The 16,677-nt window shown below is 31.6% G+C and overlaps 1 protein-coding gene across 3 annotated transcripts in view; it reads left to right on the forward strand.

Annotated features, from left to right (window-relative positions):
• Positions 1 to 16,677, forward strand: part of CACNA2D1 (calcium channel, voltage-dependent, alpha 2/delta subunit 1) — a 440,506-nt gene that overhangs the window by 411,327 nt on the left and 12,502 nt on the right. For all 3 annotated transcript variants that reach the window (XM_011927691.1, XM_011927692.1, XM_011927693.1), the window contains 14 exons: positions 870 to 967; positions 3,611 to 3,698; positions 4,744 to 4,806; positions 5,489 to 5,592; positions 6,446 to 6,532; positions 7,750 to 7,817; positions 8,216 to 8,254; positions 9,739 to 9,810; positions 11,054 to 11,206; positions 11,309 to 11,361; positions 12,938 to 12,993; positions 13,411 to 13,540; positions 15,612 to 15,721; positions 16,089 to 16,171. In XM_011927691.1, coding sequence (XP_011783081.1) covers positions 870 to 967; positions 3,611 to 3,698; positions 4,744 to 4,806; positions 5,489 to 5,592; positions 6,446 to 6,532; positions 7,750 to 7,817; positions 8,216 to 8,254; positions 9,739 to 9,810; positions 11,054 to 11,206; positions 11,309 to 11,361; positions 12,938 to 12,993; positions 13,411 to 13,540; positions 15,612 to 15,721; positions 16,089 to 16,171 — 1,204 coding nt within the window. The remainder of the gene's footprint in view (positions 1 to 869; positions 968 to 3,610; positions 3,699 to 4,743; positions 4,807 to 5,488; positions 5,593 to 6,445; positions 6,533 to 7,749; positions 7,818 to 8,215; positions 8,255 to 9,738; positions 9,811 to 11,053; positions 11,207 to 11,308; positions 11,362 to 12,937; positions 12,994 to 13,410; positions 13,541 to 15,611; positions 15,722 to 16,088; positions 16,172 to 16,677) is intronic.

A 16,677-nucleotide genomic window follows, 5' to 3' on the forward strand; every position in this document is an offset into this window, starting at 1 on the left:
GATAATTTGCAAATATGTAAAACACTGCCACTTTTTAAAATCTTTTTTTAAACAATGGTAATATTTTATTAAAATATGTTAACATGTAATGAACTTTAAGATTTCTGGGTTTTTTTATTTTCTGGGTTATTTTATTTTTTATTTATTTTTTATTTTTTTATTTTGAGAAAATCATAGATTCACATGCAGTTGCAAGAAATAATACAGAGAGAACCTATATACCCTTTACTCAGTTTCCTCCAATGGCAACATCTTGTATAAGTTTAACACAGTATCACAACCAGGAAATTGACATAAATACAATCCACTAATATTATTCAAATTTCACTAGCTTTATATCCACTCAATTGCATTTGTGTATGTATGTAACTCCAGGCAATTTTTTAAAATTTTACTTTAAGTTCTGGGATATATGTGCAGAACTTGCAGGTTTGTTACATTGGTATACATGTGCCATGGTGGTTTGCTGCACCTGTCAACTTGTCATCTAGGTTTTAAGCCCCGCATGCATTAGGTTTTTGTCCTAATGCTCTCCCACCCCTTGCTCCCATGCCCCAAGATTTCTGTTTTAATTGCTATATGAGACTCCTAAATCTGTGATATACAATGTTAATAGTACAGTAGCTATACCAAAACCTAATATTTATTGAGCACCTACTGTCCAAAGGCCAAATAATTCACATTGCCTATAATCACCACTTACTGGCAAAATACTGGTCCATTATAGAAGTGAGGAAATGGAAGTTACAAGAAGCTCAACGGTTTGCAAAGTCTTATAGCTAATTAAAAAAATAGACTTTTCACTGCCTTTAATTACCCTGTAAAGTTTCGATTTTAATACCTAATATCTCAAAATGGTTTTTTTTCAGAGATTACTGCAATGACCTGAAAATATCGGATAATAACACTGAATTTCTTTTAAATTTCAATGAGTTTATCGATAGAAAAACTCCAAACAACCCATCATGTAAGTATGCATTAATTCAAAATGATTGCTTGAGTGTGGTTCTTTTGGTTTAAAACCGTATATCATAGGATATGATAGTCACGTTACTTTATGTTGTGCTGGTTGTTTATTTACTTTATAACTTTCTAACAGTAAAATGTAACAGTTTGATCCTTAATTTTGCAAACTAAAGACATGTTATTTCATTATTTAGTTACATCAAATTTTCAAAACAAGGTAATAGATTCAAATGGTTAAACGTAAATATGGTACGCTCATGTTAGCTCCTCAAATTTAGGAAATTTAATTTTGAATGATCTTTTGAAGATTTTTTATAGCATTTTGCCTGCTATATAGAGAAAAACATACATTTTTATAAATTTATTTATATCCTTCAAATAATATAATGAGTTTTAATATGGGTAGAATAAAAACCAAAGTATAAATAAAGATATATCACTTAATGGTTTTCTTCCTTCCTGATATTCTGTTTTCATCACAAGTTAACTTTATGTCTAAAACAATTATGCTTCTGTAATTTTTCATTTATGAGGTAAATCAAGTTAAAATAGACAACAGAAAATTAGTAATTAGTTTTTAACCATTATATTTGTCTTTCAGGTAAATTTGCATCATTCATACTCTAAGCTTAATAGAAAATTATGGATACTTGGCTTTTAAATCATTAGAAAATCTAAATCTTTTTTTCTCCTAAAAATATATATTATAAAAGCACTACCAGAACAAATACTGTACAAATGGGAAATAAGAGGAAAACCAAATTCATGGCAAAATTTATCTTCGTAAATAAAATTTGAAAAAAGAATAAAAACACATAATTGACTTTTTTGGTTCTCTCTCAAAGAGGAGTCTCTTTGTTCTCCTCTCCCCCTCCCTCCTTTTCCTTCTCTTCCTCCTGTTTTTTTGTTTGTTTGTTTTTCAGTTATTTATCTTTCTATCAGGAAGGGTCAAACAAAGCACTTTATCAGTTATCAAAAAGACAAAGCCCTTCTTAAAGCTGCCCTTAACTTCAACTTATTGCATATGACAAGAAATAACTTTCTAGCTCCTTCACTTTACCACAAATTAGTTAGTGGCTTCAGTGAACCACTCTGAAAACCTGTCATGGGAGCCGAAGTCTACATTGATCATGTCTTAACATGATGATTCCAAACCTTTCTACTCAGTACAAGCTTACTGAGACTGAGCTACTGCCTTCAAAATGTTATTTTACATCATTGTTTATTTCTTATTAATGAGTACTAGGCATTTCCAACAGAACTGTAATAAGATTGTTGATTATTCCTGTAATTGGATACCAAAGTTATGAAACACTCTCATATTCCTTGCAAAAGGAGTTTATCAGAAATGTTTTTCTTAACATAGAACTTTTCAGAACACCGTGAAAATTGGAATCACTCCTTTTTATTCCAAAATAATTGGAATCACTTATTTTAATCCAATTTTTATTTCTATATCTATTTATTTTGTTTTACCTAAAGGGATTGGAGGCAATTAGAACATTGACTTTGCAAATAAACTACTTTTTAAATGATTCAGTTTCTAAAATAATATAGTGAAAAAAAGAGTGTCTAGAATGAATTAAAATTTACTCCAAAATAGGGATTAAATTGATCCTTTAATCCTGGATGTAAGATATATTAACTTAAAATAATTAAAAGCAACAAAAATGTTTCCAGCCTATCTCACCACCACCTTGTATAGTAATAGGATGTTAAGAACATATATTCTTTATCTGAAAAGAGTCAAATTTTATCATAAATGTGAAATATCAGAGGGTACCTGTTAGGTTATTTCAGAGCTTAATGGGTTGAGAGGAACAAGGAGAATGGGAAGAAGGCAGAGGTTTTTGTTTAAGAATATGTAATAATTGACCTTTGATCCTCATCATCTGTTTCCTCAATTATCTTTAAGCTTGGGCTAATATGCACTTCAGCTACTCAAGAAATGACAACCTATTATCTACTTCGGTATTGGTTCTGTGACCCATACCAGTAGATTTCACAATCATTCTTGGGATTGTACTGCTCTGTGATACTCATTCCATTCCTTGCTCCTTAGTGGGTGGCACTGAATTTTTTATAGTCTTACTTACTCCAAGATTATCCTATGTTTTGATATTTGTGATAGAAAAGAATGAAAATAGCTTTTCTTATAACAGTGAAAGTGAAAGTAGGCAATAACTTTTTGTTGAATGTTTTTACTTGATAATTTCAGAGGTAGTTCTGTTTCTATATATATACATTTTATATACATATATAAACTTTATGTGTGTGTATACATTAAATTGTCACAAAATTATGGTGATTGGGAATCACCATGCTACCATACAGAAATAAACAAAAACACAAAAGAAAGACTATTTCCTGTTTTTTAACATAGCTTATTTCATATTTTGATAAAGTTTGCAAAATAATTTGTCTCATTTAGAATTGATTTTTCTGCTACTAAATCCATTCATTTTCTGGAAAATGTGAGGCAAGATGAATATAAAAATTACAAAGAAAATTAATATGGAATATATTTTAAAATTCATAGAAATATCTAGTCTAAATTGCTTTTGAAAATAGAAAATATATTTTTCACTATGATCATAATTTTAGAACTGTGAGTGTAACTGATGATCTCCTTTTTCTGTATTAGGTAACACAGATTTGATTAATAGAGTCTTGCTTGATGCAGGCTTTACAAATGAACTTGTCCAAAATTACTGGAGTAAGCAGAAAAATATGTAAGTATTTGTTCTTATTAATAAAAGTATATATTCTGCATTTCAGTTTCATTTCTCCTGTGGAAGTTGGGTATGAGTCTCAAAAATTTACAGTTCATTAGTAATGTTTGATAATTATTTCTCAAGAAAATCACTGTACAGTTGTTGACAACTTGCATTTTCACTTGTGGGTGTTTTTCAGTACTAATGTTTGCCATTACTTAGCTTTTCATGCACATACACTTCAGGGTGAATAAACCAAATTAAATGGGCATGATTGTGTGTTTCTGTTTGTGCTGAAGTAGGATTTCTAGTCAGTGTTTATTTGGATTTCTAATAGCACTACCACACATCCAGTCAAGAAAATCTGAATATGATTCTTATTTATAATCTCTTCTCCACCCCATTTTCAGTCACTAAATGCTAAATATTTCTCCTAGCAATGTTTTCTTCTCTACCTCATAATCAAGGCCCTAAGATCCCATTTCTAAGAAATCACAGCAACTGATTTTTCTGCCTTTAACGTTCTCCATTCCTCGACACGCAGCTCCTAGTCAATTCTCCATACAATTCATATTTACCAGAATCTAACTCCTAAAATGCAGTTCTAAGTTCAAGATACAGGTGAAGCTCTCGGACATGGAATTCAAAATCATTCATTAGCTGACCATTGAGAAACTTGTACTTGAAACTTTACCTCTTACTGTTTCTCTCCTTTTGTCTTATGTTTTTTTCTATACCAAACAACAGCTATCTCTGGTAGCTTTCCCTTATACATTCTTTCCTCTCTACAAGTGACAGCTTCCTGCTTTCTGTGTCACTGCTGTGAATTCATATTCCATGTTCAAAATGCACCTGTCATTATTTTCCTATGAGATGTCTTCCTTAAACATCCTTCAAGTAACAAATTTCATATATAATTTAAATTATTAAAACATTGTTGTGCATCTATTGATATATTTACTTCCTTTACTTTAGAAACTTTAGGTGTTGTATCACCAACACCTAACTTTGTATCTTAGAATATGTTCAATAGAACATTTCCTTCTTTTGTCTTCTGTTCCAGCAAGGGAGTGAAAGCACGGTTTGTTGTGACTGATGGTGGGATTACCAGAGTTTATCCCAAAGAGTAAGTTCAAATAACATCTGTAAAAACAAGTATATTACAAAAGACTGCACCAAGGATTTGTACATTACAGCATAAGGAAGCCATTCTTCAAATAAACTGATTGCCATTAGATTACATTGGAGCCATTGTTTACAGTATTTACACTATTAAAAGATTTTATTTCTCTGAAAAATGACATTATAAAATTCTGGAATGCTTGCTAAATATATTTATTACCAAATTTAAGAGACATTTAAAGAGATTTTTCTCTTTGTAGATACAAGCTAAACCAGTGAAATGAACACAATGATTATAGCCTATGAGCAATATTTATGTAGCACTTCATGGTCTTTCACTCTTCTTTGATGCATCTTGTCTCTATTATCTTCATGATAGTCCATGAAGTAGGCTGAGTAGTCACCAATGCTTACTAACATTAATTGACCTATTAACTTACTTGTCCTATTACCTGACTAGTAAACAATGGAGTAAAACTAGGAGTTAGCTTTTTTCTGATTCTTAATTTAGTGCTATGTGGATGCATTGCTCAGTAATGAGTATCAGTTATGCTATCAATTACCACTAACTTCTTTAGACGTACCTGAAATGTAGGCATATCTGTAAAGCTCAGCAAGTCCACATAGGATAAAGTAGGTTATCAGATAGATTAAAGAATACAAATGATGAGCCATTTCCTCCTTAGGGCTGGAGAAAATTGGCAAGAAAACCCAGAGACATATGAGGACAGCTTCTATAAAAGGAGCCTAGATAATGATAACTATGTTTTCACTGCTCCCTACTTTAACAGTAAGTATTGCTTTGGAATTCAGCTTTTCTCAATCTTTTTAAAAATAAATTATTGCTACTATCTGCTTTCCCCCAAAGTCACTACATTTTATGTCAACTACTCAGAATAGTCATCATTAAAAATAGAGTATTTGCAAGGCATTAGGAAAATAGAAAAGAAACATCATTTAGTTGAAGAGGCAAAATACGTACACAGCAGTCTTCCAATAATTTAGAGATAGCATATCTGTCAGGCATGCATAAGAAGTAGAAACACATGTAGATAATCCCTCATATTACAACTGAAAATGTATTGAAAAACATTTAAAGAATTAAATAGAGTAATTCCATTGACTAATTACATTTTATCAGTATTAATTATATAATTATACAATTAATAGCTTATCTTTTAAAATATTTTGAGTTATTTCCCAAAAACCTTGTAATTTAATCCCTGAATATCTTTGCACATAAGTACTATTTCCCTTTATTTTCATAAATGGGGAAACAAGTTCAGAGAATTTCAAAGTTTTACCCAGCGACATATATCTTAGACAAAGTCGGTTTTATGTATCCAAAATCAATCTTTCCTCTTTACTTCAGCAGAACTCCCTAATGTTTTAACAAATGTTGTGAAAGCAGATGTAACCAAGCTAATTAATGCCCCCAAATCAATGAATACAAACCAATTCATGGATATACCAGTTAGCCTAGTATATACAAAGGAAGAAGAGAGGAAGGAGAGCACAAACATTTTTATGGTTTATAGATGCTAGAATTTTTAAGCAAAATACTATCCATCTGTATCTAACGACAGAAAAACAATATTATTAATCAATATATCTTGATAGGTGTTTATTTATTTATTTTTTAGAAAGTGGACCTGGTGCCTATGAATCGGGCATTATGGTAAGCAAAGCTGTAGAAATATATATTCAAGGGAAACTTCTTAAACCTGCAGGTAAGGATAAATATTAATTACAAAAACACAACCAAAATTAAATGTTACGTGGCATTTATGTTATAAACTGGCAATGTTTATCAAGGTCATCAGAAGGTCTCAAAAAAGGCATGCATACTTAAAAAATTAAATAAAATATAACTAGTTACCTATGAAGTTGGGATAAAATCAAATTGATACTACATAGATATGAGGAATTTTCAAAACTGTGTATATGTTTATACTCTGACACAAATTTATGGAATCAGTTTAGTATAATAATAAAAATTTTTAATGTTGGATTAGCAACCCCACTCCAGAAGTCTCTCTTAATACTTTAAAATACATACAAAGTTATATGGCCAAGGAGTTACATATTTGTACAAAAAAGTTAAGTTTCCAGCCCTGAGGGAAAAGATAAATATGGCATAATTTTACTGTATTCTACTAGTTGTCTGTTAAAGTGAATTAAGTAGGGCTCAGTCAAAAACTTTCTATAAAATATATAGAAAAACGGCTTTTTGGAAAAATAGGCAAGTAAACAAACATAGTAAAAGTGAGCATCAATGAGGATGGGAAGTGGGCTAGAGTGAGTGCATACAATAAGGTTAAAGCTATTAGCTTTTTTGATCGTATGATTCAGTGTTTGGAGTTATAAAGGAGAGTATTTTGAGCCTTCCTGCTCCTCAGGGCAGCTTTACCCCATTAGTGGATCTATTACATGAATTCCCTCCATCACCTACTAACTCATCCACCTATTCCTTCATTCACTCAGTTGCTCATTTACTTACTAAATCAGTTATTCTCTCAGCCATTCATTTATTCACCCACTCTCCTACTAACCCACCTACTCATCCATTCATCTGTTCACTCTTTCAGCTAAGATTTATTAAGCACCTACTGCAAGCACTGGTGGAGTTAGGGAAACCTCTTAAAATGTACCATTTGAATGACCTCAAGTTTATGAGGCTCTCCTGACACTAATGGTTTTTATTTAGCTTGTTGTATTAGTTAATTGGTCAGGTTGTGGCTAATGAATATACTCTTTTGTGAATATAAATTACAATTTATGTAATAGTTTAAGAGCTATTAGCATTATTTCTTAATGAAGAACACGACTAAAACTTCTGTAATAAACTATAATCTGATACTTGCTATCAAAATAATTAAACTGTCATATTGCAAAAGTTGTATTACAGGTAATTATGCCTTTGAATTAATTCAAATTAATTTTTCAGTTGTTGGAATTAAAATCGATGTAAATTCCTGGATAGAGAATTTCACCAAAACTTCAATCAGAGATCCGGTAAGATAGTTTAAAAAAATTCTTATGCTATATTTAATGTTTTCAAAATTCAGTAGAAAAAAACATAAGGTCTTTATACAAATAAACATAAGGCAAATACGTTCTCAGTACTACTACACTGAAGCAGAATTCTGAATTCCTATTTTTTCAAAGCTTTTTGTTTAAATTAGTCAATATGTAATAAAAGTATTTCAAGGTTACAACATGCAATGCTAGTTTATATATTGATTGACATTTTCTAATTTTAAAGATAAAACTTCTGTTTCTTATGGACTAGACTGTTTAATCTCATTTTTCTACTGGATAAATTATTCCAGAATATCTAATTATAACATGGTAATAATGTAATTAAGATCCAACGGCTAAAAAAATGTAATAATTGGATTTTTGTCTTTCAGTGTGCTGGTCCAGTTTGTGACTGCAAAAGAAACAGTGATGTAAGAAAACTGTTGAAAATCCCTTTTGAGTACAATATTTCCCTGTGTTACTCTTGCTAAGACTAGAATGATGACCAAGAATATGCAGGAATTTAATCAAAGGCTAAAAAATTCTACGGGAATGTGAAATAATATATTCCTTTGAATTTATATGCTTTTGATTTTGAACGTGAAATGCTTGAATTTTTAAAAATATGTATATGTCCTTGGAAGGCTAAAAAAGTAGTCATGTCAATGTGATGGTTCTCTTCGGTCTCAACGGTGTTACATTCTTTTGTACATATTTATCTTTAGCTCTATTTCTGGATAGGAAGTTTCTAACCAAAGCATCCCTATTGGTTATCAATGCAGTTTTCTCTCACCTATCACACTTTCTCTAAGTTTGTTCACACTGGATTATATAGTTATAGGAAAAATTTTTTTAACTAAACCCAGAAGTATTTCAGTTGATTGTAAAGTTCTAGTTACATGGATTGAGTTTTAAGTTGTCTTGTATTACTTTCACATCTGTTTGAGAAATTGAAAAAGGAAATGTGAACTTTGTTCAAAAGTTGAAGATGCTCTAATTCTAAAAATTGAGTAACAATGATGAAACGATATTTTCTTCCAGTCTTCTTATGTGTGTCTGCATATCTCCAAGGGAAACAGGGGGTTTATATCATCTTTATCACTCCTACTCCTGTGGAATTATGAGCCAATAATTTCAATGATTTTTTACCTTATCTATTTGACATAGACTATGAAGTAGCTGTTTTAAGAGCAAAAAATTTAGTAATAAGCTGCTTCCACATTAGGAAAATGCAATTCATTACATCCTCAACTTTGAAAACAATGTTTTTATTTGTGATTTTATTAAATACAAATTATTACATTGATTTTCATACATTAAAACATGATTTAAACTAGGTAGGAATTTATCCTGTGTTTCAGGGTGAATTAAGTATTTTCTTAACCATGGACATTTTTTGTTTTGCATTTTGCTTTTAAATCTCCAATTATCCAACTACATATTTTCAATCTAAACATATGAAATAATTGTAGTCTTATAGTACTGACGTGTTTTATGTCTGTGAAACAGGATAACTCAAATGATATTTTTAAAAATATCTTTTTGTTGAAATCCTAAGTATTTGTTTAAATCAGTTATTCATTATTAAATAATTTTCTCTATCCAGTTTTCTGGGTCATTTAGATGACACGAAAGTGGTAAAAAGATTATTTCGAATTAGCTTTTATGATTTGTTCAGACTGAATTGACAGTCTCAAATGGATGGCTGGTGTTGGATTGTCAAGCGTGATGGTTTGATATAAATCTATGCATACCTTTATTTCACCAGAATTTCATGAACATACGTTCAAGAGAAGATTGTCATTTAAAATTTTCTATTTTTTATTGTTCTAATCATGTACATATAATGGGGTAAAGACAATGCAACCTCCAAACCTTTCTAAAAATGTGTTAACTGTTCATTTTATTTTGGTAGGTAATGGATTGTGTAATTCTGGATGACGGTGGGTTTCTTTTGATGGCAAATCATGATGATTATACTAATCAGGTATGTGCCTGAAATAAGAGAGAATTAGGCTTTCCAAAGTGTGTTTCCCGGATGAACATTACAAAACCTCTTTCAGTGTTTTAGAAATTGATGAGTTGTTTTGTTTCTGTCACAAAATAATTTGTAAAATGCTTAATATTATGTAAGCCATTAAGAAAGGCATGCTAAGTCTAGTTTTTATGTTATTTGATTTTACATTTTAGTACTGGTATCATTAAAACATACAGTTCAGAATTTTAGCATGATATGACCTTTTAAATCTTTCAGATATTTAGAAAATTTTCACTTCAAAATTTGTCAGTTGATGATATCTAATTTAATATATAGCTGGCTAAAACTGATGTGATTTCTAGTCTCAAATCTGCAAATTAGTAGCACATAGGCTATTTACCTCATACAAGATTTTTAACAAATTTGAATTAGATGCCAACTAATTTCACTTCTGAATCTGTATTTCTGGCTTCTCTTTTTTGGAAAAAGCAAAAGAGATCTCAACCCTGGGCTTTTTTTGTTTTTTGGATGACAGTGTTTATGGGGTGAAGCTGATTAACCCATGATTGCCCCTTTAGATGGGACTTGTTCCAGTTCATCACAGTCCCTACAAGTTCTTTTTCTAGGCCAGCCTGCGCTCTCATTTATGCTACTTCTCCATTCCCCAGGGGGGCATTTGATCTTTTTTTATTGTATATGTTTAAGATGTACAACAAAATGTTTTGATTTGCATAGTTAAGTGATTGCTGAAGTCAAGCCAATTAGCATATCCATCATCTCAGGTTGTTAACCTTTTTTGCAGTATGGTAAGAAGACTTAAAATCTACTCTCATCAAATTTCTGGTAGACAAAACAATATTATTAACTACAGTCCTCTGTTGTATATTGAATCTCTAGGCTTATGTATTCCACATAGCTGCTTCTTTGTACCCTTTGACTTACATCTCTTCATTCCCCACCCTTGTTTTATTCATCTGGGAGGCATTTGATTGTGATTTAGTGCTTAGTAATGTGTGTCCATTTCTTCCACAAATAAAACATCACACAGCCCCACTGAGTAATGAGAACACTTACTCTCATTTTGATTTGTTCACAGTGTCATATACAGTTTCTCATTTGCTTTTGTTTTTAAGCTCCTCAGTTGTAGTTCAGTTTCTTTGTATTATTTCTTTTCACTGTAGTGGTGATTCCAATGTTCATTTTTGACTTACATTTTAAGTACACATTGCTTTATGATTTTTTTCTTCACCAGATTGGAAGATTTTTTGGAGAGATTGATCCCAGCTTGATGAGACACCTGGTTAATATATCAGTTTATGCTTTTAACAAATCTTACGATTATCAGTCAGTATGCGAGCCTGGTGCTGCACCAAAACAAGGAGCAGGACATCGCTCAGCATATGTGGTCAGTAATATCCACAGTCTAATCAATTCTTCTCAAGAGGATACTCAAGTGTCCTCAGTATCAAGTAGACTACTGAAATGACTTTATTATTTTATTTTATAGCCATCAATAGCAGACATATTACAAATTGGCTGGTGGGCCACTGCTGCTGCCTGGTAGGTCAAAATTTTAGTTTTATTGGTAATGAAGGAAAGAAGTTGTAAAATAGAAAAGCATCTGATGAAAATATGGATTTAGGGGACACTCAAATTTTTTATTAAGGGAGTTAAGGTTTTTTCATTCTCTACATCACTTATTGGTAATACTGATATTTTTTCCTAAGTGAACACTATGAAATTACCATTATTCAGTTTCTCATATGAAAACAATGTTATGTGGATGTAAACTTCAACCTCTTTAGAGTCTTCTTTCCTCTACACATCTATTGAAATTCTTTTCATTTGTATTAAGTATTTATAAAAGTATTACACCAATTTTAGGTGTGTTGATCTGTAAGAAGTTACAGTTTAATTGTCTTTAGTATCCAAGTTGGATGTCTGCATGCATCAAATTCATGGCATGATGGCAACCTTCTACCTCTTTACTATTGATACAAGTACTGGTATTGTTTTAGGGGCATCATGTTGCTGAAATGGATCTAATTGTTTCTTTTCACCGATTCTACCTTCCAAACCTCCCCCATCCCTCACCTGTAGACCCTACAACCTATGAAAATAAGACATTCAAATGGTCAATTGTGGCACTGTGGAAAGTCTGGAAGATCACGTTTCTTATTGTTTAGTTGTAACTAAACCTCCTGTTATGTCTGGGATCCATGATCTCCCTCTTCCTTCTCTCCCCTCTAATCTTTTTTTTTTTTTTTTGGTATCATCACACTGTATTGTTAGCCCTATTCCACGTAGATTAATGTACAATATTCATTTGATGTTGAGGTTTGCCTAGCTAAAATTAAGTGATGATATCATTAAAGCAGCAAAGAAGATTTTAGGATTTTAAAATTTTGAGATTTTTTGAAAGATTTAGAAAATTCTGTTTTATTCTGAAAAATGGTATTTTCTGATGTGATTTTATATATTAATTTCAGTAGGCTTTTAAAATGTCATCATGACCCTGACATACTTTCTTTAACCTATATCCCCTCCCACCCCCACTTTTTAAAACTAAATTCAGTTCTAGAAATTTGGCTTAGTTGTCAGTTACTGTAAAACTGAAATGTGCCATATCTCTCAATATAATATGTATATTTTGTTTCATGAAAGTTACATTACATATTTACAAATATATTCTATATTACAAAGTAAATAGTTAACAAATTCAAACCCATGGTATAAACAGTGTTGTTTCTTTGTTGGGGGCGGAGGCAATTCAAAAAACAAATGGTTTTAAAAGCTAAAATAAGGAGATATAATGAATGTAAAAACCTATGCGCTGCAACACTGACATTCTCCTTCTTAGAGTGAACACTTCTGCTTGATAACATTGCCTGTTAGGCTTCTTAATACATTGTGTCTCACTTGGTCCAGAACAAGATCTGAACATTTCTGATTTCATGACTTCTTTGACACATTCAAGAAAGGTTACAATGTGTTATATAATTTTAAAAATACTTAAATAAAAACACTCCTAGACTTCCCTTCCCAAAAAGATAAAGGGAAACAGTATGTATATGTGTGCATGTAAAAACACATTTTTCCCGAGATTTTTATTATTTTTTTTATTTGAAAAATTCAGGTCTATTCTACAGCAGTTTCTCTTGAGTTTGACCTTTCCACGACTCCTTGAGGCAGGTATGTAAATGCTCAGACCTCGTCACTGTCATAACAATAAAAATTATTTGGGGGAATACGCTTGAGTTCAGCAAATTCAGAGAATATTTGTGTGAGAAAGAGAAAACAGATCACCCATCTCATAATTTTAGAGCTAGAAACTTTTTGTCCAACCTTTCCTAATGTCTTAGAAATAACTTAGGTCACATTGGCCTTGATCTCATAGCCATCATGTATTTAAATTAATTTATTCTATTGATATTTATCAGGCATCTATTACGGGCTGCCACGATGTTACACAGCAGTAAACAAGCCAGTCCAGGCATCCTGGTCTTAGACATTTATTTTGCTCTATGAGAAGTGAAGATTCCAGGGGACTGACTACAGTGGCCCCTCCTAATGGTGTTCTTTGTTTTTACCCCCCTCTCCCCACCCAAGTTGAGATGGAGGATGATGACTTTACAGCCTCCCTGTCAAAGCAGAGCTGCATTACTGAACAAACCCAGTATTTCTTTGATAACGATAGTAAATCATTCAGTGGTGTATTAGACTGTGGAAACTGTTCCAGGTAATTTCTTTCTTTATTTCTGGAGTAGTCCTATTTCATTAAGAAATTGTATATACTATTATAATCATTACAGAAAAAACTGAAAATTGTGTTGGAGCCAGAAGTGTGAGTACTTGTTTTAAGTTGAAAATGTCAGAGATCTTTAGTTTCTCTGTAGGCTTTTAAAATTTATAATTTTTAAAATTCTAACTTTGATAAGCTGTTATTTCTTCAACTATAATAATAATTACATGATCAAGATAATTACTTTCTCTTTAGGCAGAACATAGAGAGATTTGACATTTTAACTTTTTTCCTAAAATAACCTATATTAAAAATTTCTAATATAAAGTTACAAAATTAAATATATTAGTAATTCTAAATAATTCTAAGCCAAATATGAATTATTTTTCTATTGGTAACTAAACAGATTTACAAAAAAAGTCTTGTTTGTTTTGTTTTTACTTCTGGTCTTCTCTGACTTGAAGAACTGAATGTTATCTTTATTTGAATTTGAAGGAACTGGGAAAAAATACAATTTTCTTAGGTCATGGTTAATGTTTAGTCAGTATCCATAAAATATCTTTTAAAATGTTGGGAAGAGATGGAGAATTTAATTTGGTTGTAATGAGGATAGAGGAGAAAGGCAAGATGGGGATTTTGAGGGGAAAGTAATAATTAATGCCATAAGATTCCTGAGAAGAAAGCAGCAAGTCACAGCTTACAAACCACAGAGTAGAGACACTTTGTTTTCAGAGGTGGAGGGCAGGTTATTTTAGAAGAAATGTTACCATAGCAGAAGAAGAAATAGGAGGAGGTGAGCTAATCTGAGATTATGAAAGTGCCAGAACAGTTAAAAAATTTATGAAAGTGCCAGAATAGTTAAAAAATTTTTTTTTGCAAGAGGGGCTAAGCAACCTCTCATGAATTTTGAGTAGACATGGTATGTTTTATGCCTTTCTCTAGCAAACCTCTATGTCCAAGGAGGAGGTAGAATATATGAAGAGGAGAAGAAAGGGGAGGAGGAGTCAAGCATGAACTCACAAAAAAGCAGACTATCTTGTTTAGAGGAGATTAGCGTATCAGGGTATGGACCTTAGGAAATGGAATTGTGGCATGTTTATTGGATACATCAGAGTTTCACAGTCATTGGCCTTTTATTAATTGACATCCAGCAAGAGCAATGTGTGCTTAAAGTAGTAAGTTAAATTGTAAAGTGAAGGTCAATATAACCAAGACATTAAATTGAATCATACTTTCCTTTTGATTTGTTTTATGGAAATCAAAGCTTAACAGAGCAAAAAAAAAAAATCCCACTTTTCTGCAAAATGTATAAATGATGAAGAAATTACTATTTTGGTGATATATATTTACATTTTCTGTGTTGGTTATTAAAGAAAGAGCAGCTTAAGGTGTGGACAAAACAGGGGATGGAATTCAAAACCCTTGATTCTGTCCATGTCTGTGTTGTCCAATGCAGTAGTTACCACCCATAGGTGGCCATTGAAATTTCAATTACAGTTATTAAAATTAAAATTTTGTGCCTCAGTCACACTTGTCACATTTTAAGTGCCCAATACCCCTTGAGTGGCTAGTATTTACCATACTGGACAGTGCAAAAAACTTTTCCATCTTCACAGAAAGTTTGCTTAATAGCACTGTTCCAGACTTTTCTCTGCCCTTAGTTGGGCAAGATGCCTAAACATTTTTGTATTCCCTGTTGTGTTATCTGTAAAATAAGGCAACTTTGGCATATTTTCAGTGATAAGTATCACAATTATTTGTAAGTGTAAAGAAAAACTTTTTTCTATGTGCATCAACAACTAAATAGTGCTTATTTTGCAATGAGAACTAATACTTTAAAACGGTCACACATAAAACATCTATTGCAATTTTTTATTCATTTGACATAGGTAATATTTTCACACTAATAAATGAAACTTTTTTCTTCTAAAATCATACTCCTGTTGTGCTGGGAATGGTTTATGTTTCAAATGTCATATTTTCTTTCATTTTAATATGTAAGAATCTTTGAAATATTTCCATTTATTTTGACAAAGATACTCATTTTCTGTGATATCATATTTTGCAGAATCTTTCATGGTGAAAAGCTTATGAACACCAACTTAATATTCATAATGGTTGAGAGCAAAGGGACATGTCCCTGTGACACACGACTGCTCATACAAGCAGAGCAGACTTGTATCCTTTGACATCAGAGCTATCTGGAAAGGAAAACCATATTAAAACAATGCATTTTGAATCTTGTCACATTGTTTATGCTCATAAAGAGGAAAAATATTAGACTGCTCTGATCACCTCGCAAAGGCAGAATGGATTCCTCACTCAAAATTTAGTTGGAATGTCAAGAATAATTATGCTACACATGCCCCAGAAAAGGATAATTCACAATTTAGTTCTTTAAATCCCAATGTACTTGAATTGTGTTGGATGAGAGTAATGATGTCTAAGTTATCTCTTACATGTTTTGGGAAATACATTGCATTGTGTTTATTTTTAGTCATGTGGAAAAAAAACTAACAAGAGATTCCTTAATAAGCCTCTTTAGCTGATGGTCCAAATCCTTGTGACATGGTTAAGCAACCCAGATACCGAAAAGGGCCTGATGTCTGCTTTGATAACAATGTCTTGGTAAGATCACACTTCTACTGGATTAAAATACTATAAATTAATGCTCACTGTCCACAAGAATTCAAGGAGACAATTTAACTCAAACATAATGTCTTAACCATAGTTTTTCTCATTAACATGACATACTTGCTGGTAGATTTTTTTCATTTCAGTAGTTTTCATGGTTAGCATAAACTTAACAGTTGCTTCTTTATGTCCTTCCCACAGAAATTGTGCTTTCAAACACAATTCCAATCAATTTACTAATAATCCAAGGTCATAAATCTGATTTTCAAGATTAATAAATAATTAACTCATAGTAAATGTTAATTATGGTATACTTGTTGCCTCCATTTATAGTCCAATCCTGAAGATATAAAAATTAAGTTTATTATATTTTTATTAGTTATATTCATCTTCAGTGAATTGAAAAACCTGTTGTACAGCCATTGTCTGATTATTATAGAGTTCTAGTTTCTTTTGGATGGTTTCTGATTCTATCACATATTACACTTGTATTATTTCCT

Source organism: Colobus angolensis, unplaced genomic scaffold (assembly GCF_000951035.1).
Source record: "Colobus angolensis palliatus isolate OR3802 unplaced genomic scaffold, Cang.pa_1.0 Scaffold74, whole genome shotgun sequence".
NCBI lineage: Eukaryota > Metazoa > Chordata > Mammalia > Primates > Cercopithecidae > Colobus > Colobus angolensis.